Below are 21,908 nucleotides of genomic sequence, written 5' to 3'. Positions count from 1 at the left end.
GCCCGCCCAATCTGGAAATAAATAATGAGCGGCAGATAAATCTGGACTGGACTATCATACCAAACCGGGTCAGTACTGAGAGAAAACGCAGTGTGTGACGCGCTCGAGTCGACAGTCAGTCAGTTTATCCTTTCTTTCATCGGATATTCATCGTATGTTGTGTCGTTTGTTGCATTGAAATAATCCTCCAAAATGCCCAAGCCACTGACAGACCAAGAGAAAAGGAAGCAGATATCGGTGCGAGGGCTTGCTGGGGTGGAAAATGTTGCGGACCTCAAGACAAATTTTAATCGTCACCTCCACTTTACACTGGTAAAGGACCGAAATGTGGCGACCAAAAGAGACTACTACTTTGCTTTGGCCAACACCGTCCGCGACCATCTCGTCGGGCGATGGATCCGGACGCAGCAGCATTACTATGAGAAAGACCCAAAAGTAAGCAGCAGGACTGTCGCAGTCAGTCGCACGCTCTCTCTGCACGTACGCCGCTGTCAAACTCAGTGCGGAACAAGGGCCGGGGTTGGGTTTCCCACAGTAGGCTACTGTAGTTTCGCAGTTTGTTTGCTGATGCTGCCCTAAAGAATCGGAGCGCTTTTATATTAAATTAGCCCTAGGCTGTTACTTCTCTAATCGAGAAATTAATCGTAGCCTACCCTTTCTTAATAAAACTAATAAATGTCAATGTCAAATTACTCTTGAGCGTTAGATGTCAAAGCCAAAGCTTATAGCCTACGTGGTGAATTATATAATTATGTTGTTTTTGCATGGATCAGGCCTATATAATTTTACGTTTCGGAAAATGTTTACATTGGCTATTGTCGAATAACCTACATTTTATGCTATTGAAAGACCTTAAATGGCAGCCAGATCCGGAAATGTGATATGTTCCTATTTAGACTTGTTGAAGGCCACTCAAATGAGTCAACTAGTTAAATATGCATTATGTAATATGATGTCCCAATGTAGTTCATCCACTGTCCGAAATGTTTGAGAGAATGCTGTGTGTAGGCTATTGATACTACATCAAACCAATCTATTGAAGTCACTGACCTAAAGTGATTAATGGCCTGTGAAACAGGAAACATTTTGTCAATGCACTGGCTGACCACATCTCTTCTGAGCCCCGTTACTAGGTAGGATGTTTAATAGTACATGGTGTACTGTAACGCATGCATCATTGTGCTGTGAGCACAAACACGGGGTGTTATTGGTACTGTACGTTCTAATTAATATAATTATACCATAACAATTATAACGACAGTTGAACTGAAAAATACAATAAAATAGGAAGATTGTGAGCTGAAAGATCATGTTTAAAGGTGCCACAAAACAATCATGTAGTGTTTCCCCCGTAATGCTTTGGATAAACGGGCAGCGTACCCTGAGCGCATGGGTGCTCCTTTTTAAAGCATGACAACGACGGTTTAACACCGGATTCGTGTTCCCCATCTGTTTATGAAATTCATAAGTCATGACAATCTATGTTTTAACCATAAAGTGCTTCACGTTTTCCTTCCAAAATCATTATTTTCAACATTTAGTTCCAGTGTTCCACTGTTGTTTGAGTGTGTGGTATATTAATAACCTGTGGCTGGCATCTCCATAGACTGTCTAACCTTTGGCACTAGTATGCCTATTTATACACTCCATGAAATGCCTTTGTCACTGTATCTCAAACAGTCTATTATTTTTTTCCAATATCCATGTTGATCCCCCTCACCATCTCCACCCCTCATCGTGTCTCTGAATTTAATAATTGAATTATCAAAGATCACTCCCCGATAATCCTTCCCAGCATGTCAACCAGGACAGTAAACAAAACATGCTGGGTCTTCAGAAATTCCACTGTGAGCTTTTGAAAATTAGATATTCCATGAATGATTTGGAACAAATGTTTTTTGCAAGCTAAAATATTACAATTTGTGTCCTCATGATACTGTGTGCCATAGCACCCACAATAGAACTCCACTAATGAAATCAGATGGTTCAGATACAATTTCCACGGCACATGACAACATTAAGTTATGAAAGCTTAAAGGTGAATTAAATGCATTATATAACAGTGACCCAAAGAATAGCAGTCTATTTGGCAGGACTTTGTTGCCTTTTAGTAGAGAGGATAATACTGTTTCCAGGGCAAACAACATTGGCACACTCCTCTTCAATTGGCTGTAGAGGAAAAGGGGCTGAGATGAAGTAACTACACAAATATCATGTCATTGCAGCGGGTGTACTACCTCTCCCTGGAGTTCTACATGGGACGGACCCTTCAGAACACCATGGTGAACCTGGCTCTGGAGAACGCCTGCGACGAGGCCACGTATCAGGTGAGGAACTCAGGAAACATTGCAGACTGCAGCTACCAGACAAATGATGCTACCCAGATATATGTTAGTCTGTCACCATGTAAATGTTAGATGTGAGCCTAAGAAGGCTTAGGTACTGCTTGTCCTCCTCAGCTGGGCCTGGATATGGAGGAGCTCCAGGATATAGAGGAAGATGCTGGTCTGGGTAACGGTGGTCTGGGTCGGCTCGCTGGTGAGTTCCTGGATGCCGTGTGTATAACTAGCTGCTTCTTCCTATCTTAAAATAGTAGCGAATGAGAGTGACAAACAACTTTGTCTCACAGAATAATCAACCACCACCCTCATTCACACCCCATACACTCACCCCACCCCCCCACCCCCAAACACACACCCTTGTGCCTCAGCATGCTTCCTAGACTCCATGGCATCGCTTGGGCTGGCGGCTTACGGCTATGGCATCCGCTATGAGTTTGGCATCTTCAACCAGAAAGTTGTCGACGGCTGGCAGGTAGGACAAGTACTGGGTACATGTTTATAAGCAATAACATGGGCTGTGTACACTGTGTAAAGATAGTGCCATGTGCCCTAATGGAAGTATGGTATATTCATAGTTAATATTTCCTTAATACCTTTACATCACTGAATCCCTATAATTCTTCACAGGTTGAGGAAGCGGATGATTGGCTGCGCTATGGAAACCCCTGGGAGAAGGCGCGTCCTGAGTACATGCGTCCCGTCCACTTCTACGGCAAGGTGGAGCACCATCCTGACGGGGTGAAGTGGGTGGACACACAGGTGAGAGAACACACACAGTTATCCAACAGACACCTGATGATACTGTCCTGAACACCACTGAACTTCCCTCTTATTAACAGGTGGTCTTGGCCTTGCCCTATGACACTCCTGTACCTGGGTACAGAAACAACATTGTCAACACCATGAGACTGTGGTCTGCCAAGGCTCCCTGTGACTTCAACCTCAAAGACTGTGAGTGCTTGATTTAAGTATTGCATCGTACGTACTAGGTGAGTATAGGTTTATAAGGTTAGTATAGGTTATTATGTGTATTAGAGGTTTAGTATACTGTACTGTATATTGTATATTATGTTGTATATTTAGGAGGTTTATTATATTTTAGCTTATCATAGATGTAATCTATGTTAAACTGAATACGTTATGCCAGGTTGCTTTGCGTTGTCTTGTCCCAAGAATTTCAGTTCCCAGTCTGAACTTGTGTTGTTCTGTGCATCTGACAATAAAAGACTTGAACTTGATGTATTGCATACAAGTTCATTTTTTTGTGTAAAACACCCATGATGCAACATTTAAGCTAGCGTTGTCAGTCATATAATTTCACAGCCATTGACAAACTTTTTTCTGGTTCCACAGTCAATGTCGGTGGCTACATTCAAGCTGTGCTGGACAGGAACTTGGCTGAGAACATCTCCCGTGTCCTCTACCCTAATGACAATGTGAGGGAAATTGTTTATTCGTATTTCTACTCCCAGACAGACTCCTGCTTTGTCAATTGACATCAGTAGGTTTATTGTTTAAATAACCATGTCCCATACATCTCTAAGACAATAATGTATGTCAAGTTAAATCCAGAATTACTGGGTTTTCACCTTTGTGTTTGGATCCAGTTCTTTGAGGGCAAGGAACTGCGCCTGAAGCAGGAGTACTTTGTGGTGGCAGCCACTCTACAGGACATCATCCGTCGCTTTAAGTCCTCAAAGTTTGGCTCCACAGAGGTGGTGCGCGTGGACCTCACCACCCTCCCTGACAAGGTGGGTCACCGTTGGCTCTCACATCACAACCAGTTCATTTCTCGGACAACAGTGGGGATCGTTGTGACGTCAAATGTCCTCCCTGTCTACAGGTGGCCATCCAGCTGAATGACACCCATCCTGCCATGGCCATCCCTGAGGTGATGAGGATTCTGGTGGATGTAGAGAAACTGACATGGGAAAAGGTACATAGTCCTATTGTATATACCTACTGTACACTGTGTCGGGAAAAGGATCACTTATGTATCCCCCCCTCTCTCCTCCATCAGGCTTGGGACATCTGTGTACGTACCTGTGCCTACACCAACCACACAGTCTTGCCCGAAGCTCTGGAGCGCTGGCCCATTGACCTGTTCCAGAACCTTCTTCCTCGTCACCTGGAGATCATCTACGAGATCAACAGACGTCACATGGAGGTACAATAGGGAAAAGCACCCCTTCGACCACACCACCAGAAATCCAAACTTCCACCAACCGCATTTAATCTTCCTTAATTCCACGTGACATATCAGAGCCTCACACGGCTCATGTTTTATTTCGAGGGGACTTGCCATTAGCTGTAATACCATCACAAAACAAAATGGCAGTTTTTTTTTTTTACATTTGTCTCCTCCAGCGCATTGCCAAGCTGTATCCTGGGGACGATGACCGTCTTCGCCGCATGTCCCTGATCGAGGAGGGGGACATGAAGAAGATCAACATGGCGCATCTGTGCATTGTGGGATCCCACGCCGTCAACGGAGTAGCCCGGATCCACTCGGACATCATCAAATCCTCTATGTAATGAAAGTCAAGGATTCTGTTGCATCAGACTGGGTATAGAAAGCTGGGGGTCAGATAGCTGAGCAGTTAGGGAATCAGGCTTTTAATCAGAAGGTTGCCGGTTCGATTCCCGGCCATGCCAAATGATGTTGTGTCCTTGGGCAAGGCACTTCACCCTACTTGCCTCAGGGGGAATGTCCCTGTACTTACTGTAAGTCGCTCTGGATAAGAGCGTCTGCTAAATGACTAAATGTAAATATAGAAACCATAACAGTAAAGGGGGCTACACAAGCAGTCACAATGTTAAGTTTTAAGGTACAGTATGTTTTTCTTGATTGGTCTCAACGTTGACGTGTTATCTGCTCATTGGCTATGTCCCCAGCTTCAAGGACTTCTATGAAGTGGATCCAGACAAGTTTCAGAACAAGACCAATGGCATCACACCCAGACGCTGGCTGGTCATGTGCAACCCTGGCCTTGCTGAAGTCATAGCAGAGGTGCGTTGCATTAATGAAATTACAGTCAAAGTGGATTAAGGCTCCATGATTTGCCGTTTTAGATGAATAGTGAGTGATGCTTCTAAATAGGAGGTTTCTTTGTATTCAGAGGATTGGGGACGATTATATGCGTGATCTGGACCAGCTGAAGAAGCTGCTCAAATTTGTGGATGATGACGCATTCATCCGCGATATTGCCAAGGTCAAACAGGTAGGAGGAAAATGATGTCCAGGTTTTAAACACGTTTTCGTTCATCCCTGTTGGTTGTTAGATGAAGTCAGTGTGTTTCATAGCTTGTACTTCACTCGACAGGAGAACAAGCTGAAGTTTGCCGCCTATCTTGAGGAGCATTACAAGGTGAAGATAAATCCCGACTCCATGTTCGATGTTCACGTCAAGAGGATCCATGAATACAAGAGGCAGCTTCTCAACTGCTTGCACATCATCACTCTCTACAACCGTGAGTCTGCCTACATTACCTCTATCAGTTAGAGACAAGATTACTGCGGAAAACGTCAAAAAGCTTATTTTCTATCAGGTATCAAGAAGGAGCCTAACAAGTCTTGGACTCCCAGGACTATAATGATTGGAGGAAAGGTATGTAGTGTTTCAGATCAATGTTATTTGGATTTCATCTTTGTCCAGACGCCATAATGAGTTACTGAGTTTCTACCAGGCTGCCCCAGGTTACCACACTGCTAAGATGATCATCAAGCTGATCACATCAATTGGAGACATCGTCAACTACGACCCAGTTGTGGGAGATCGTCTTAAAGTAATCTTCCTGGAGAACTACAAGGTCACTCTGGCTGAGAAAGGTAATCAGAGGGTCGAGTGTAAAGGTTTGGTTTCTACATTAAGTGCTGTATTATCTTTAACTTCTAACTGTGTGTCTCCTCCCTCCCTCTCTCCCCAATCCTTTTACTTATCTGTCTCTCCCTCACCCTCCGTCTCGCCTCAGTCATTCCTGCTGCTGACCTATCTGAGCAGATCTCTACAGCGGGCACAGAAGCCTCTGGCACTGGCAACATGAAGTTCATGTTGAATGGTGCCCTCACCATCGGCACCATGGATGGTGCCAACGTGGAGATGGCAGAGGAGGCTGGCGAGGAGAACCTCTTTATATTCGGCATGAGGGTGGAGGATGTGGAGGCAATGGACAAGATAGGGTAAGAAGTGAAAGTCATTGGTTTGTATCGGAAAGGCCTTTTAGGTGATGTTTTTATATATAGGTAGTTTAAAGAACTTTGGTCTTTTATGATTAGTATTTTTATCTTGATAAATTGATTTAATCTCATCAGATATGATGCCAATGCATATTACAACCGCATCCCTGAGCTGAAGCAGGCCATTGACCAAATTGCTGGAGGTTTCTTCAGTCCCAACCAACCCGACCTCTTCAAGGACATTGTGAACATGCTGATGCACCATGACAGGTAGGTGACAATTGCTGACACTAGTGAAGAATGTAAATTCTGGCCACACATACTCTACTTTTATACACACACCCGCACACCCTTTTTCGGAGACATTGGTGTCTGCATTGCAGGTTTAAGGTGTTTGCTGACTATGAAGAGTACATCAATGCCCAGGATAAAGTCAGTGCACTCTACAAGGTCAGTATCTAAGTCCTTGCCTCTCCTCAACATGCTGATTTTGTCTGGCTTGTTTGTGCCTCTGAATTATTCACTCTCTTTCTCCGTCCTGACAGAACCCTAAAAAGTGGACCAAGAAGGTGATCCACAACATCGCTGGCTCTGGGAAGTTCTCCAGTGACCGTACCATCTCCCAGTATGCCAAGGAGATCTGGGGAATGGAGCCCAACCTGGAGAAGATCGGAGCCCCTGATGACCCCCGTTAAACCAGCCCTTCTCTGGTCCTTCCACAAAAATCTACAGAACTTGATAAACGGTTCACTATAATATCAACGAATGCTCTGTAACCTAGGTTATTTTTTGGTGTAACGTGTGGCTGTATTTGTGAAGGAAGCGTAGCAAAAACCCTGACTGTGTTCAACATTAACATTGTATGGTGCTATCACTCTACAAATGTTCCCTTGCGATTAACCAGCAATGCATAGTGGACAAACATTGTCACACTATATCAGTTCACCATCACAATTTATTTGAAGCACTTATTCAGCAAATGGCTTGAGGAAAACCTCATTAATACCACATGGAACCAAAACCATGCTTTCCAATGGAAATGTAATGAAGAGAAATGTCAAAGTGGCTTATCAATTAAGTATTGCAATTATGCACATCCTCAACACTGTGGACATACAGTGTTGGTCTGCCAAGGAAACCATGGTCTGCACCAAATATATTCGGTTGAAAGTTCTCTACTTTAAATCTGTATTTCAGTTAGAAGTCTGTTTTGCTGACTTTCTATGTTGAATGTATCTGTGTGTAATGTAATGCTTATCAGTTAGAAAAATTGATCACATCTTAGTTGTGTTAGCATGATCCCATATGTATAACAAATCACAAACACTGTATCTTCTGTCCCTGAAGTGGTCATTCGGTGAATGCTGTTAGTTCTAAAAAGGTATCCTTCCACCTTCTGCCTAATACCTCTTCAAGAGTGACTTGCCTTATACGAAATTGTGTGTAGTAATTCAAGTGTAACTTACCTACCACCTCTACTTATCCAAGTTGCTGTGTACAATTCTATGGTTCAACCACTGTATTTCACTGTCTGAAATCTTACCTATACTGTGTTGGCAGAACTGCAATGACCAGAAACCACTGAAAAAAGGCTAGCATTGATTTCCCTTCTCAATAAAACAAGTTAAAATGTCATGACCTGATACTCTAATGTTTCATTTTCTTTCTTCATGATTATCCAATGCGGTGACTGATTAGATGATGACGTAGGTAGCAGTGAAACCTATAAACCTTCGCGCGTACAAGTGGGCTGTCTGAGAAGGTTCTGCCTGGCCTGCTTGACTTTTTGAACTCCTGGCACCCCACAGAAGTTTACCGCATTCATTTATTCATTCATTCACTATGTCTAGTCTTCTACGGGTGCTTCAAAAAGTTCAACCGACCATTTCACTGAGGACCCTGGCAATGAGCCAACGAGCAGGACTGAGCTCTAAACCGCCAAAAGATCAAATCGGCGTTGTTGTAAGTAGTTTGTTAGCTGTACTTTTCCGCTCACAGATAGAGCTGGCCTACTCGCGGGCTAGCAAGCCTGCTTTGTGTCAGAACTTCCCGAAGGCTCCTCTCCAGTGGTGTAACATGTACTACACACACGTGTTTCCGTCACAGAGGTTCCACATATGACTTCAGGTAGATCATTCATTCATTGTTTTTGCAGGAATCGGTGTTTGTGTTGGGTGTCATGTCTCTCACTATCCTCGGACCGGCCGGATGGATCCTAGCACATGTGGGAGAATACAAGAGCTCCTGATGCCCTCGCCATTCGTGTAGGCCCTATGTGTTGATTTAGAAGGTAGCCTACATATTAAAGCTTTTGTTTACGGATATACGTAGTTTTGTCTTTTTAAGCGTTTGTGTTTAAGTGTGTGCACTGCCAGCCGATGTTCACAGGCCAGCTCACGCGGATTAATGGGGCACGAGTATCTTTTGAGACGCCCCCTATCAAAACCTCCATTCAAAACTCTAATAGAAAATGCATGTTTTTCTTGCTGTTAGAAAATCTATGAAGTATGCGACCGGCCTCACCACCTTTTTGCCCACAGTCATCTATATGAGGGAGCTAGGAGCAGAGAACCGTCACTAGAGATGCAGCTGCTGGGCAGATCTCCAGCCTAGGGCCACATGCCAGCCATCGCTCTGGCTCCACCTCAGTCCACACAAAGACCGCTAGGGGAACAAGGCATGCATTCCAAAGATCCCACTGTCAACAAGGTTCAAATAGGGTTCCACGAAAAGGGACAGCATCTCACGATGAATGTTACCCCAGTTAAACAAGGGAATCCAAGGCTGTTTAATCCCCCCAAACACAGTTGTAAACATTAATTTGTATAGGTCTTCAAGAGGATCTTAACATTTCCAGTTTATGGCATAAAAGATATAATTTAATATTTAAAAGCTAGTGTATGAATCTAAACCTAATGTAATCGCTTATTGTAAATGTTAGTATATCCACATAGGGGCATTTCATGTAAGTCTGTAAAGAGGGCATTAATTGAATACTGTGTAGAGTGCAGTAGTGACTGTTCAAAATATTTCTCAGCTGGAGTGAGCGTACGCAGTTAAACTATAATTGATGAAAATTAAGTTATAATTAATAATTCAATATCAGAAGTCTAAAAGAAATTCTAGTTGATTTGAACTAAACATTTTTTACTTGTATGCATGATAACATTAGTGTTTTTGAGGCAAATTCATGTCAGTGATGTTAGACATTCGCCTTATGCTGACTACAATTAAAATTTAGTATTTCTTCACTATAAATGTAAATGACCTAGGAGAAATGAAATCAGACAGATACCCTTGGTAGGCTTCGAGGTGATCCTGTCAAAAGGCGGTGCTATAATAGCCCCCTGTCTCACACAACCTCCCACACACACACACACACACAGCTCATAGTCACACAAGGCAGAGCTCCCTCCCGTCCGAGACATCTGACAGCCTCTGGTCTGGCTGCGTAGCATCCACAGCCTCCTCAGCTGGAGACGGAGCGGAGCTCTTTTGTGCCTCCCCAGCCCCCCTATCGTGTGCTCTTTTATTCTGGGTTTAGAACCCGTCAAACCATGGACATGATGGGGAGGAAGGAGCGTCGGGGCGTGAATTTCAAAGGCTTGCTGAAGAGGAACTGGCTCTTAATTGCCACGGTTGTGTCGGTGGTGCTAGGTAAGTAAAGCCCCCCACCTATTGTCTGCCTCCTCTCTGCTTGATCATATTGAGCTCTCTGTCCTTGGTTCTCATCCCACACTGGCTACATTTAGTAAATTATTTGCTCAGAGGTGTATTTTTAATAATCCTTTCGTCTTTCGCTCGTTTTGCCACATTCAATTCCTCCTGTCTGCTGCAGTACAGCCTTGCAGTCATCAACTAGCCCTCTGTTGCTCCTGTGCAAAGCAGACTAGAGCTACAGGCTTGTTGGGGCAATAGCCAATTTGCTATACATCCATTCTTGGTACATTAACCGTTTTGTGTGAATTGCAAATGTCATTCTGCGTTATTATATACACCTGCCAGTGTCTGTGTAAAGAGCGAGCTAGAGGCTCCCTGTGATGGATGAGCTGCTGCCTTCTAGGCTAGTCCCCGCTCCCCCCCAGGAGCAACGCTGGTGCTGCTGTAAAAGCCTTTCTCACCAGTCAGACGTGACTGGAGTGACACATTGGAGTGGGCTGCATGTGTGACATCCTGCCCAGAGACATGTCAGACTATGCCACAGCCAGACACAGATGTGTATTCGTGTCCATTGCCATGACAGAAATCCACAGCATACAAATGGCTGAGATTAGCATCCTCAAGGATCTTCTGTTTGATTAGATGCCTTGCACTGTAAAAATGGGTGTGCTGTTGCTAGCCAGGAGTCCAGAAACTGGATGCTATGCAATGCCTTAACCCTTGTGTTATCTTCGGGTCATTCTGACCCATCAGTCATTGTGACCCACCGTCGTATTGCGACAAATTTACCTCATACAAAAACAAAGTGAAGCATTTTCTTTTAACTGTCGGGCTGTGTCAGACCCCCCACATTGGAATGGTTAAAAGAAAATTATTTGTATTTGTTTTTGTATTGGGTAAAATTGGGTAAACACAACGATGGTTCGTTATGAACCTTTGGGTCATGTGACCCGAAGGCAGCACGAGGGTTAAGAGTCATGAATTCACTATTAAAATAATCTTGCCTTTGTTGTTGACCATGCTATTCAGTAATTATCTTGGAGGGTAGGTCTTTTGTGCCCGTTTTGTATTTACATGACAATGTGCAGCTTAGAACACTGATTCCACCTATGTAATATTCTGAAATAAATCAAAAGAATTAGAAATGAGGTACTTACTGCAGTGGCCTAGGTTCGAATCCAGTCTTGGCCCTTTGCCGCATGTCAAAAATGCCCCCCAAAATATATATAAAAATGAGAAACAGTGCCACCAACTTCATGCTTTCCAGCTCAAGTTTAATTGACAGTGGTTTCACTGTTGTTTCACACAAACTGCTTTTGTATCAAATATCTGCTTACCATTTAAAAACAGATACCAACCGTTGGTTCAGTATCAACAATTAATTGTAATGTGTATCTTAATGACAAGATTTGGAATGTCCATTATCTGCCCACAAATTACCATATCAGTATGGATGTACAAATGTAACTACAGCTTTGGGCTGAATATCCAGTTTGTGGACATTATCCGGAGCACCAACACACATTTTGCCCTGTGAAGCAAGTTCTTAACTTATGGTCAGAAGAATTTCTGATCCCAACATCAATAAATCAGTGGAATAGAACCACTATATCAAGCAGTGATGAAACCTGTTCAATTAGAGTTTGCTGAGTCATCTCCTTGCTCAACCTTTCACAAGGTTGTAAAAGGTGTGCTGTTGGGGTTGATAACACATTAGGAGGTTTGGGGTGTATCAGCAAAATGCCGACAGAGATGCCTCTATGTGGCATTTATGAATGGAAAATGAACAGCAGTGGCCAATGAGCCTAGTAAACGATGATGGATGCATTCTCAGATTCTAACAGGATGATAGGCTCTACAGTCTGAAATAGCATTGCTACTTGCTTTCATCAAAGGAAACTGCCTTCTTTATGACAACCGTTTTAGTGTCCTGAAAAGGCCAATTGATATTTGAATTTTATTTGAATTCAAATATCAAATATATTTTACAACATGTAACATACGGCTACAGAGCTATGAAGCAAGAAAAGTCTTCAAGGTGGTTTAAACCTGCTTCTGGATTATGACTTGTTTTTTACTTGGCCACTGAGAAAAACCGATATCCCTACCACACCATGGCACATCTAACATATCATTTCAGTTTATGTATGACAAACCTAACCTTTCTCATTAGAATGAACTGAAGCTTTTATTCACCTCCACCTGTCTTGTTCTCTCAGGTATAGGTCTGGGTGTTGTGGTGAGGGAGTATGGATCTCTCTCCCACCTCCACAAGCAGTACTTCGGTTTCCCGGGAGAGATCCTCATGCGGATGCTTAAGCTTGTCATCCTTCCCCTCATCATCTCCAGCATGATAACAGGTCACTTCAAACATCTTTGTAGGAGGTGTGCACATTCTGCACATCTCCATATCATCCTAATGTCCCGTGATGTGGGATATGCACTGTTCTGTATGTGTATCTGTGTCTTGCATCAGCTCTGAACGTCGGTGGTTTTGCCCACAGGGGTTGCGGCCTTGGATTCGGAGGTTTCAGGGAGGATAGGATTACGTGCAGTTGTGTATTACTTCTCTACAACCATAATTGCAGTAATTCTGGGTGAGTTCCCCGTCTCACAGCTCCTCTGTTCTGCTGGACCATAAATCCCAGCAGCATGAACAACAACCCATCTTTTCAACAATCTTTTCAACCCAACAACAATCTTTTCCAGGCATTGTTTTGGTGATGACCATAAAGCCTGGTGTGTCCCAGACGGCGGATCACATCGACAGGGCGGGGACCACACCAAATGTCACCACGGTTGACACACTCCTGGACCTAATAAGGTGACATGTTTTATTATACTTGGTACTGTTGTGTGTTCAGTTAAGACAAGTGAAAGATTTGATATTGTCTGCCTTTCGAGATTATTTTGTTTCTGAGAATATTTCTTAAGGTCTATTGAGGATTAATCATGTATATACAATTTCTAAAAAATATTCTACAATTTCTACGATACATGTTTGTCCATCTTGGCATTTGTCTTATTCCTTCAACAGAAACATGTTCCCTGAAAATTTGGTGCAGGCTTGCTTTCAACAGGTAGGGCTCATCAGTTATTCTTGTTCTGACATCTAAGATGATAATCTTGTGATGAGGAAACATGATTGCATTCTGTATTAATTCCAGTACAAGACAAAACGCAAAGAGCTGGAGCCACCTAAAGTGATGGTCAACGCTACATTCCCTCCTCTCTCAACCACCATCATGACTACTGTAGAAGCAATACAGGTAGAGTACTGCTGTATCACACCTGTGGTTTTGCGTGTTTGGCTGAAGTGGATTTGATTTCATGGACTTGAATCGATTTGAATTGAATATCAAATCCAGCTTCCTTCTGCGTGTTTGTTGGTTTCTGTGTATCCTTGGGTCTATTCCTGGTGTGGTTGTCAGGCCAGCTCCAGCCAAAGATGTGCCTACCTGTGATGGATCCCTTGTCTCTGTCCTACAGAACATAACCAAGGAATACAAGATTGTCGGGATGTATTCAGACGGCGTCAACGTCCTGGGACTCATCGTGTTCTGCGTTGCTTTCGGACTCGTCATCGGAAAGATGGGCGACCGGGGTCGCATCCTTCTGGAGTTCTTCGATGCTCTGAACGAAGCCACCATGAAACTCGTCCAGATCATCATGTGGTACGTTCCGCGTGCGCGTCCAGGCGTTCGTAGTTCATGGGCGGATCTGCAAAGGTTTGACTGTAAATTTGACTGTAAATATTCACGAGAAACTCCTCCTGTCTCGTGAGAATTTTTATAAAACGGTGCTGCTGTCGCATTCGAAACTGAAATAGCTGCACTGTTTTGATAAGACATTGTTGTCAACATTGTTTGTGTAGCTATATGCCAGTGGGAATCCTCTTCCTAATCGCTGCCAAGATCATTGAAGTGGAAGACTGGGAGATCTTCAGGAAGATGGGCCTGTACATGGTGACAGTGCTGAGTGGGTAAGCTGTCTCACCTCTCTCTCTTCTCTATCTATGCCGTCACAGACAAGAGGATTCTTAGATGACATTAGGCCCCGGCTTTCCAGCTAAGGAACTGTATTGAGCCAAGCTCTGTCACAAAGCAGATAAGGGCTGATAACATTTAAAACTGCTCAGACCGCAGATTCAGTAATGAGACCTTTTCGTGAACGCCTGTCCAGCCTGTAAATTCCAGCTGACAGTCGGATGCATGTGCACATCCAACAGAGGCAATGGATACATTTCAGCACAGCACTTCCAAACCCTGTTTACACTTGTTGTGCAAAATACACTGTAATGCCGGAATGTCAACACACATGACCCATCAGATTGATGAGAACTGATGAGAACTAATGATGTGTGATGAATATATGCTTCCGTGGCATCCCGGTGTTTAACCCTTGTGTTATCTTCGGGTCGTTCTGACCCATCAGTCATTGTGACCCACCGTCGTATTGCGACAACTTTACCGCATACAAAAACAAAGTGAAGCATTTTCTTTTAACCGTTGGGCTGTCTCAGACCCCCCACATTGCGAAGGTTAAAAGAAAATTATTTTTATTTGTTTTTGTATTGGGTAAAATTGGGTAAACACAACGATGGTTCGTTATGAACCATCGTTCACTTTGGGTCATGTGACCCGAAGGCAGCACGAGGGTTAAGATGTAGCATCGTGCCATGACCCCGTCCTAACCCCAGCCTGCATCTCCAGTCTAGCCATTCACTCCACCATCTGTCTGCCTCTGATCTTCGTGGCCATCGTGAGGAAGAACCCGTTCACCTTCACCCTGGGGATGGCCCAGGCGCTGGTCACTGCCCTCATGATCTCCTCCAGGTAGGAGTTCAGCAAAAACGACGTCCACGTTCGGTATGCCGATTTGCACCCGGTTTAACTTGACGCGCGTGCGGGGCTGGCGGAACACTCGATCGGGGAAAATACTTGAAATCCATGTAGGTGTCGCAGACATCTCAAGGCCACGCTCATCGATCTGAATAACATCCCTCTAGCTCTGCCACCCTGCCCGTCACCTTCCGCTGTGCCGAAGAAAACAACCGCGTCGACAAGAGGATAACGCGCTTTGTGCTGCCCGTCGGGGCGACCATCAACATGGACGGCACGGCCCTCTACGAGGCTGTGGCTGCCATCTTCATCGCCCAGCTGAACGACTATGCTCTGGATGTGGGTCAGATAGTCACCATCAGGTAAAATGTTGTTCTAATTCTTCGTTTGGGGGGGGATTTTTTCAATATTTGATGGTGGTCTAGTTGGCAGGTAATGGAAATGACTATAAACACATGTTGTTTTTATGATTTTAGTATCACAGCAACCGTCGCCAGCATAGGAGCTGCTGGGGTGCCAAACGCAGGCCTGGTTACCATGGTTATCGTATTAACTGCAGTAGGACTGCCGGCTAGTGATGTCACGTTAATTGTTGCCGTTGACTGGCTGCTGTGAGTTCTTTACGTCAATGATGGAAACTATTTTTGTGAGAGATGAAATCTGGACATGGTAGTATGCATGCTTTATAGTCTGTCAGACACTGTTCTCAGGATATTGCAGTTCCCGCAGGTAAGTGGATGACATAAATATACAGGTTATTTGATTAAACCTTTTTTGGGGTATTTCAGAGATCGCTTCCGAACCATGGTGAATGTGCTGGGAGATGCCTACGGTGCAGGGATAGTCCAGAAACTCTCCAAGAGAGAACTGGAGAGGATGGACCTGACGTCTGACGTAGATGTCGCCAACCCCTTCGCCCTGGAGACCACTCTGGATGACGAGGAATGCGAAAAGAAATCTTACGTCAATGGCGGCTTTACTGTGGACAAGACCGATGCCATTTCCTTCACTGAGACTTCCCAGTTTTAAGGGCCCTTTACGTTGATGAACCAGAGGCAAGGAAAGGATAGATGTGCCATGCTGCTATTATGGGAGTGAGTTAGAAAACCATATTAATCAACTAGTGCCATTACCCCAGAGTAACATCAGACCCTTACAAGGCTCATCCCAGGCTTTGTTTAGATGACCAATCAGTGCGTTCATAAGCCTCAGCAGCCCCTGAACTCCTCCTCTATTCCTAAAGTGCTTCCTTTCTTTACTGACACTCGGCTAAGAACCAACAGCCACTTTTGAATTGAACCTGTGGTCATATGTATATGTATGTATGTGTGCGTGTGTCAAGAATTCTGTCTTGTGTTTGAAAACCGAATAATACCACCGGGCTGACGTTTATGTCTTGCTAAAATGAGCATGGATGGAAAAAAATATGTATAGTTAAAGTTCAATATACAGTACTTTGCGATTATTGAAAATAGTTTTCAAAGTAGTTTGTAAACAGAATTCTGCTTTATGTTTGCTCCAAAGTACAGTACTCTTGCAGAGGCGACAGTCATGTGTGCAACTGTCACGTCAATGTTTTTGAGCTTAATGTGTCTTTTTTTATAAATACACTATGTGCCAAACATCAAGCATTTCTTATGAGGCATCACATGAAGCAATAAGACAAAGAACAATGTTTGAGCACTTGCAATGAATGTAATTTCTCAAGAAACCAGTATTCTTTAGAAAAAAAAACCTGGGCAAAAAAAATAGGCACAATTAGGGGTTAAAACTATAAGTAATTAAACACTGTGAAATATAAAGCAAATATTTTCTTAATGAATTTCTTAAATATTCCAGATTGTAAAGAGCTGCTTGCTGCAGTATGGATGTGATACTTTGGTACTTTAGATGCTCTATTCGATGGTTGAGGAGGTTGGTATTTGATTGGTTTAAGAACAACGAAGGCTGCCAATCAGAGGAGTGGTGGACCAACCCCTTCTGTGACACTCTGTCAGTGTTGCTCAGATTGGCATCCAAGAAAAAACACATCTAGCGTAAATAGATACTAAAACTCCTAAAGTCATTGAAACTCCATTAAATGGTTGTGTTATAGTATGATAACATGACAGGAGCTGGTTTACAGAATATACTTTTATTTTGTTTTTTGGTGTGGGGGTAATGTAATATCTTTCAAAGCATGATATGGAGTTTATTTACAATGCTATATGAAGGCTCACCCAAATTCAAAACTGCCACAATGGTCTTATTGGAGTCATGATACTGTGATTATGGATCGTGTTGATTGAAAAGATGCCAGGAAGATACTTAATAAAAGAAAGGAAATCATCTCTGATGTATAAAATAGCATCGATCAGATGGGGAATAATTAGCTTGTAAACACATCATTATGTACATTTAAAAAGCACATAATGAAATCAACATCAACCAATGGTTATTCTATCCACTTAATAAACTGCAGTATATGAATCAACATGTATGTGTGTAGATGTATGTAACCACAAGCTAATAAAGACTAATACTGTATACCTGTGAAAAACACAATTTTTGAACTGCCCTCAAACAAATAGTTAAAAACTATGATCTTGACTAAATCTAATTCCCAATTACAGTGATATCATTTTACTAATTGTAAGTCAATTTGGTGACTACATACACTAGTATACATTAACTGTGTTTATCTGAAATTATACAAATGACAAACGACATACCTGTACTTGGACTTTACAAAGTCAGCCTGGAATCCAGAGTAAGCTAAACGGTTGCACTGGACCTTATCATAATTGCAGATTAAAAACATTCAACATAGACAACATGATTTTCAATTTAAAAAGTTTATTTACACAAAATGGAACATGCTTTACGTTCAGGTGCAATCATGAATCCACTATATGCCATTGTACGTATTTAAATCACATCAGGACACAACCACACAGAATTATGACATTACTAAAAGTATAGTAATTAATTAACTGAAATTAAGTGGACTTTTTGGATTCTTTGCTGGCTAAGATGTCACGCCCGTGGGGGCTCTCCTACAGAATAAAACAATACGTTTGAAGAGAAATGTAGTTCGAAGATTCTGATACTGCACTTAACAGAAGCTACCAAAGTCTCCATAACATTAAAAACCAAATAGAATGTTCTAAAACCAAATCAATATTAGGGGTTTCCTTGTTTTTATAGTGTGACACATTGGTACCAACAGGCTTCTGTCAGTTACCTTGTTATGGTGTCCTTAGTGTTCTCTGAGAAGGACCTGGTGAGATGGACCTCCGTGCTAGCACCTCATTTACCTCAGAGTGTGTGGCCCCCTGAAACACAACTGTGGCTTTCAGAACATGGTATAGCAGTTAGGTAGATAAAAAGGGAGAGGAGGAAGAGAGGGAAAAGAGGATGTATGTAAAGAGATATGTATGCATGTGTGAGTGCATTACTCACGAATGCTAGTCTGTGTACTGCTCTTGGGGTGGTGAGGAGTCCTCTCACACGCTGTTGGATTTCCTCCCAGGTTCCCTGAGAACTGGAGTATGACCTGCCCAATCAAATTAATCTTTAGCTGAGTTAAGCATGAGCAAAAACACTCAGATTCAAGGCAATATTCATTATCAATCTTGTTTTTTTTTTGTGTGTGCAGTATATCCATGAGTGTGGTAGCACCAAGCTACCAATCAATCAATCAACCAATCAGACGGACCCGTTGTGGCTGGAGAGTTCCCTGTAGGAGCGCCACAGGGTGGAGGGGTTGGATCCCCTGAAGGGGGGCTGGTTCCCATGACCTGTGGAGTCCCCCAGGGGATCCTCTGTGTCTGAGGAGATTTGATCTCCTGTGCCGCCTTGACCTTGTCTGGACTTGGGCCAACCGGGAGAAGGGTTGTGTAGCCTGGTTGGAAGCTGGGGGGTGAGAACGGGCGAGGAGGAGCGCCTGGCTTTAGGCCAGGACTCCCTCATCTGGGAAAGAAATGGGAAAGGTCACAGCGAGGCACAAGTTACAGACGTGACACATAACAGCAAAGACACACGTATATTATTAAACCTTTACTTAACCAGGAAAATACTCTTATTGAAATAGAATCTCTTTCAAGGGAGACCTGGCCAAGAAAGGCAGCAGCACAGCATTTAAAAGTTGCACTGACACACATGTGACAGTACACATTCAAGCATGTTCCAAGGCACCTATATACAGTATATACAGGTAAAAAACCAGCATCTACACTCTGCATCTGCAACCAGGGTCCTGTACTCCCTAACTTTAACAGCACCTCTAACTGAAGAGTAACTGGGGTCAAAGATGAATCAAACCTGAAAAACCAACACCCGTTATTATACAGTATGAAAAACAATATACAGAAACCTGGTTTAGTGTTGACCGTACTTGTTATCAAAGCTGCACTAACACAAGGAATCTCATCACAATAAAAGCTTAAATCTGGGGAAATCATTGCCACACGACAGGAGAAACAGGCCAGAGTTCCTACAGGGGATTTTCCCTCACTCTGGTCATTAAACTTGTCTCTGTCACCTGGTGGCAACACATTCATCATGTTTCTAAAAATAATCCAATCCCAGCACATTAGCACAGATACTGATGTACTCACAGGATCAGGTGTCTCTGAGGAGGCATCGTCCCAGCTGCATGTCGGGGAGTCTAGGGTGAGCTGGGCCAGCCGCTGTGTGTTTCCGTGCCAGCTGAGATGGCCGGCCACGTACAGGGGGAGGGAACGTGACCTCCGTATCTCCTGTGCCAACGGAGTAGATAGTCTCTGCCGCTCTCTGCCCCTCCTACCCATTCTCCTCTCCAGCAGGGGAGAACCAGCTCTTTTTGGTGACACGCACTTCTGCTTGCAAGACCTCTTTGTTGAACGCTTCTTTGGCACCGATCTCTGTTAGATCAATGAAGATATAGACAGCACTGCTATTTCCCATATATAAGATATGACGAGAAATAACATACTGTGGTAAGGAGACAGATCTGATGTGAAAATTACCAGAGGAACGTTCCGGTGAAAGTTGGTTTCAGCATCGGCCGAGCACTCGCTTATGGTAGTTCTGGTGGAAAACTCAAACCTTGGAGAAATTCCCTGCAGGATTAATAGAAAAAAATCTGAACGTAATACCATTGGTTATGGTTTGTACATTTTATGTCAAAATAGGTATTTGCGATTTTCTAACCTGAAATATCAGTGGTTTGGTGGAATCATCTACTGGAGGATGATAAGACCAGAGGTCCGTACTTACAGGGAAGGTGAAAGAGCGAGTCATAAGAACTTCTCGGTCTACTCCAGAGAAAGAGGGGACCAGTTTGGGCTCAGGGAACAGGAACCGGCGGGCATCCTCCTCAAAGCATGCAAGGGACTCCCCCACTGAGGTGAAAACACACACACATACAAACATTATGCAGTTGATATAACAATACTATTATTCATAACTCACACAAACAGGAAAAAAACTGAAAACTTCACCTGGTGGAATAAGCTGTACCAATTCAACTTTGACAGTTTCATCTGGAAAATAATGATACGGAATTGAAATCAAAAGTAATAGTGCCAACTGCAAAAAAACTGAAGCCCAAAAAGAAAAGGGGGGAAATTGTAGGCTACTCTAGACTTGCTATTGCCTGAACTACTCTAGGAAAAGCAACATATTATGTTGTCATAGTCTAGAGAAATATTTTAAAAACGTTTAAAAATCTGCAAGAGGACAGAAACTGCAGTGCGTTTAGTTTCACAGGTTGGCAGAAATGTAATTTATTTACAGCATACCTTCCAGCATCGCTACCACATCTCCAGGGTCAACTGCATACTTGAAAATCTAATGGAAACATAACTAATTTGACAATGGCCGGGTTTCCCAGATTCGTTAAGAAGCTCTTAACGCTATGAGCTTCTTAGGAGCGTTCTAAGAGCGTTCTAGAGCGTTCTTAGAACGTTCCTAAGAAGCTCTTAGCGTTAAGAGCTTCTTAACGAATCTGGGAAACCCTGCCAATGACAACTTACTGTAACCGTCAATGATACATATCATGGAAAAAGTCAAGATTCATGGACCCACCTTCTCAAACGTCATCTTCTCCCTAAAAAGTAGAGGAAAAACAGGGGGGAGACACCCTGATTTTCGGAATTGTCTCATGAAGCTCAGACTGATATAGATGTCGTCCTTGGCAGTCAGGTGCACTCCAGGACACGATACCTAAAGACAACAGTATCCTATTAAAACATACAACTTTCTATACTTCAGTTTGTAAATTCAGTTTGCGCTTTGCTTGAATGAGTGCTACAGTACTGTTTCCTATCAATCAAATGATTGACAGTTGCACTTCAGTGGATCTCGCGCACTATCTGCCACTAGATAGTCAGAAAACGGTTACTAAATTATCCTAATATGTACTCCAATTGCCTTACCGCCCTGAGATGCAGCTCTACTACTACTTTCATAGCTTTTTGAGACATTGTGCATCAACTAACTTGCAAGCAATTTAGCTTTGATCAGAATGGTCTGCAACCTTCCCGTTTGAGCATAAGCCTCATGTCACCATGGTACCAGAGATTTCCGGTTTAGAGTTTTTCCAGAGCCCGTCTACGGAGAGCAACTTCCGCGTTCTGAACTGGTTGGCAGTTCCACTCTAGTTCCTTATGAAGGCGCTAACGGTCCAGTGCAGAATGAATGGAGGTCTATGGAGCTGTACCCCTCAAAATCCACTTTTCTCAGGATATAATTTTTTGTCTAGTAATTTGAATTCTGAATTCAAAAGGGGAGGCAAAAAAAAAAACACACTGCTGGGTGTTACATTTTTTAAAAGTCGCCTTTCTGTTCTAAAAAGCCTTTTAAAATGTCAATGACGTCATACACATCGTACGACGTACTACTTTACGGCAAGCTCTGGTCACTTCC

The 21,908-nt window shown here is 43.2% G+C and overlaps 3 protein-coding genes across 6 annotated transcripts; 2 read left to right on the top strand and 1 right to left on the bottom strand.

Annotated features, from left to right (window-relative positions):
- The first annotated feature begins 40 nt into the window (after positions 1-40).
- LOC134009908 (glycogen phosphorylase, muscle form) lies at positions 41-7,843 on the top strand. Of its 2 annotated transcripts, XM_062449672.1 has the most exons (21): positions 41-435; positions 2,226-2,327; positions 2,460-2,538; positions 2,711-2,814; positions 2,970-3,101; positions 3,182-3,293; positions 3,696-3,778; positions 3,950-4,093; positions 4,186-4,278; positions 4,363-4,509; positions 4,710-4,873; positions 5,238-5,352; positions 5,462-5,563; positions 5,666-5,813; positions 5,892-5,950; positions 6,030-6,171; positions 6,315-6,522; positions 6,655-6,789; positions 6,903-6,969; positions 7,065-7,120; positions 7,179-7,843. In XM_062449672.1, exons 1-21 carry the CDS (start codon positions 193-195, stop codon positions 7,273-7,275), a joined length of 2,532 nt encoding a protein of 843 aa, XP_062305656.1. In that variant the 5' UTR covers positions 41-192; the 3' UTR covers positions 7,276-7,843. The 2 variants fall into 2 exon arrangements, with proteins under 2 accessions (XP_062305656.1, XP_062305657.1); XM_062449673.1 differs by having other exon boundaries at positions 7,065-7,843.
- A 2,067-nt stretch (positions 7,844-9,910) lies between these two features.
- Positions 9,911-17,546, top strand: slc1a1 (solute carrier family 1 member 1). Its single transcript, XM_062449738.1, has 12 exons — positions 9,911-10,176; positions 12,399-12,539; positions 12,684-12,776; positions 12,889-13,003; positions 13,217-13,259; positions 13,347-13,448; positions 13,669-13,853; positions 14,054-14,161; positions 14,892-15,014; positions 15,188-15,382; positions 15,497-15,631; positions 15,809-17,546. The coding sequence occupies exons 1-12, from the start codon at positions 10,077-10,079 to the stop codon at positions 16,047-16,049; spliced, it is 1,581 nt and encodes a 526-aa protein (XP_062305722.1). The 5' UTR covers positions 9,911-10,076; the 3' UTR covers positions 16,050-17,546.
- Positions 17,547-17,868: 322 nt separating this feature from the next.
- Positions 17,869-21,586, bottom strand: spata6l (spermatogenesis associated 6-like). 3 transcript variants are annotated; one of them, XM_062449358.1, is made up of 11 exons: positions 21,482-21,586; positions 21,069-21,206; positions 20,783-20,831; positions 20,483-20,524; positions 20,259-20,383; positions 20,009-20,101; positions 19,619-19,903; positions 18,718-18,971; positions 18,462-18,555; positions 18,244-18,334; positions 17,869-18,055 (listed from the first exon to the last, which is right to left on the bottom strand). In XM_062449358.1, the coding sequence occupies exons 2-10, from the start codon at positions 21,144-21,146 to the stop codon at positions 18,248-18,250; spliced, it is 1,107 nt and encodes a 368-aa protein (XP_062305342.1). In that variant the 5' UTR covers positions 21,147-21,206; positions 21,482-21,586; the 3' UTR covers positions 17,869-18,055; positions 18,244-18,247. The 3 variants fall into 3 exon arrangements, with proteins under 3 accessions (XP_062305342.1, XP_062305340.1, XP_062305341.1); XM_062449356.1 differs by having other exon boundaries at positions 21,419-21,580; XM_062449357.1 differs by having other exon boundaries at positions 18,462-18,543; positions 21,419-21,579.
- Positions 21,587-21,908: the final 322 nt, after the last annotated feature.

This window comes from Osmerus eperlanus, chromosome 23 (assembly GCF_963692335.1).
Source record: "Osmerus eperlanus chromosome 23, fOsmEpe2.1, whole genome shotgun sequence".
NCBI lineage: Eukaryota > Metazoa > Chordata > Actinopteri > Osmeriformes > Osmeridae > Osmerus > Osmerus eperlanus.
The sequence above is the reverse complement of the archived record's forward strand: the minus strand, read 5'-3'. Positions and strand labels throughout refer to the sequence as shown.

Bases quoted from the DNA above. Each gene is read 5' to 3' on its own strand.
- slc1a1 (XM_062449738.1), top strand. From the start codon at position 10,077: ATGGACATGATGGGGAGGAAGGAGCGTCGGGGCGTGAATTTCAAAGGC. The intron at 10,177-12,398 runs GTAAGTAAAGCC...TTGTTCTCTCAG, and splicing joins GGTTGTGTCGGTGGTGCTAG to GTATAGGTCTGGGTGTTGTG. The intron at 15,015-15,187 runs GTAGGAGTTCAG...ACATCCCTCTAG, and splicing joins GCCCTCATGATCTCCTCCAG to CTCTGCCACCCTGCCCGTCA.
- spata6l (XM_062449356.1), bottom strand. From the start codon at position 21,466: ATGTCTCAAAAAGCTATGAAAGTAGTAGTAGAGCTGCATCTCAGGGCG. The intron at 21,207-21,418 runs GTAAGGCAATTG...TGTTGTCTTTAG, and splicing joins TAGAGCTGCATCTCAGGGCG to GTATCGTGTCCTGGAGTGCA. The intron at 19,904-20,008 runs GTAATTTTCACA...TTGATCTAACAG, and splicing joins TTCACCGGAACGTTCCTCTG to AGATCGGTGCCAAAGAAGCG.
- LOC134009908 (XM_062449672.1), top strand. From the start codon at position 193: ATGCCCAAGCCACTGACAGACCAAGAGAAAAGGAAGCAGATATCGGTG. The intron at 2,815-2,969 runs GTAGGACAAGTA...AATTCTTCACAG, and splicing joins AAGTTGTCGACGGCTGGCAG to GTTGAGGAAGCGGATGATTG. The intron at 5,564-5,665 runs GTAGGAGGAAAA...TTCACTCGACAG, and splicing joins ATATTGCCAAGGTCAAACAG to GAGAACAAGCTGAAGTTTGC.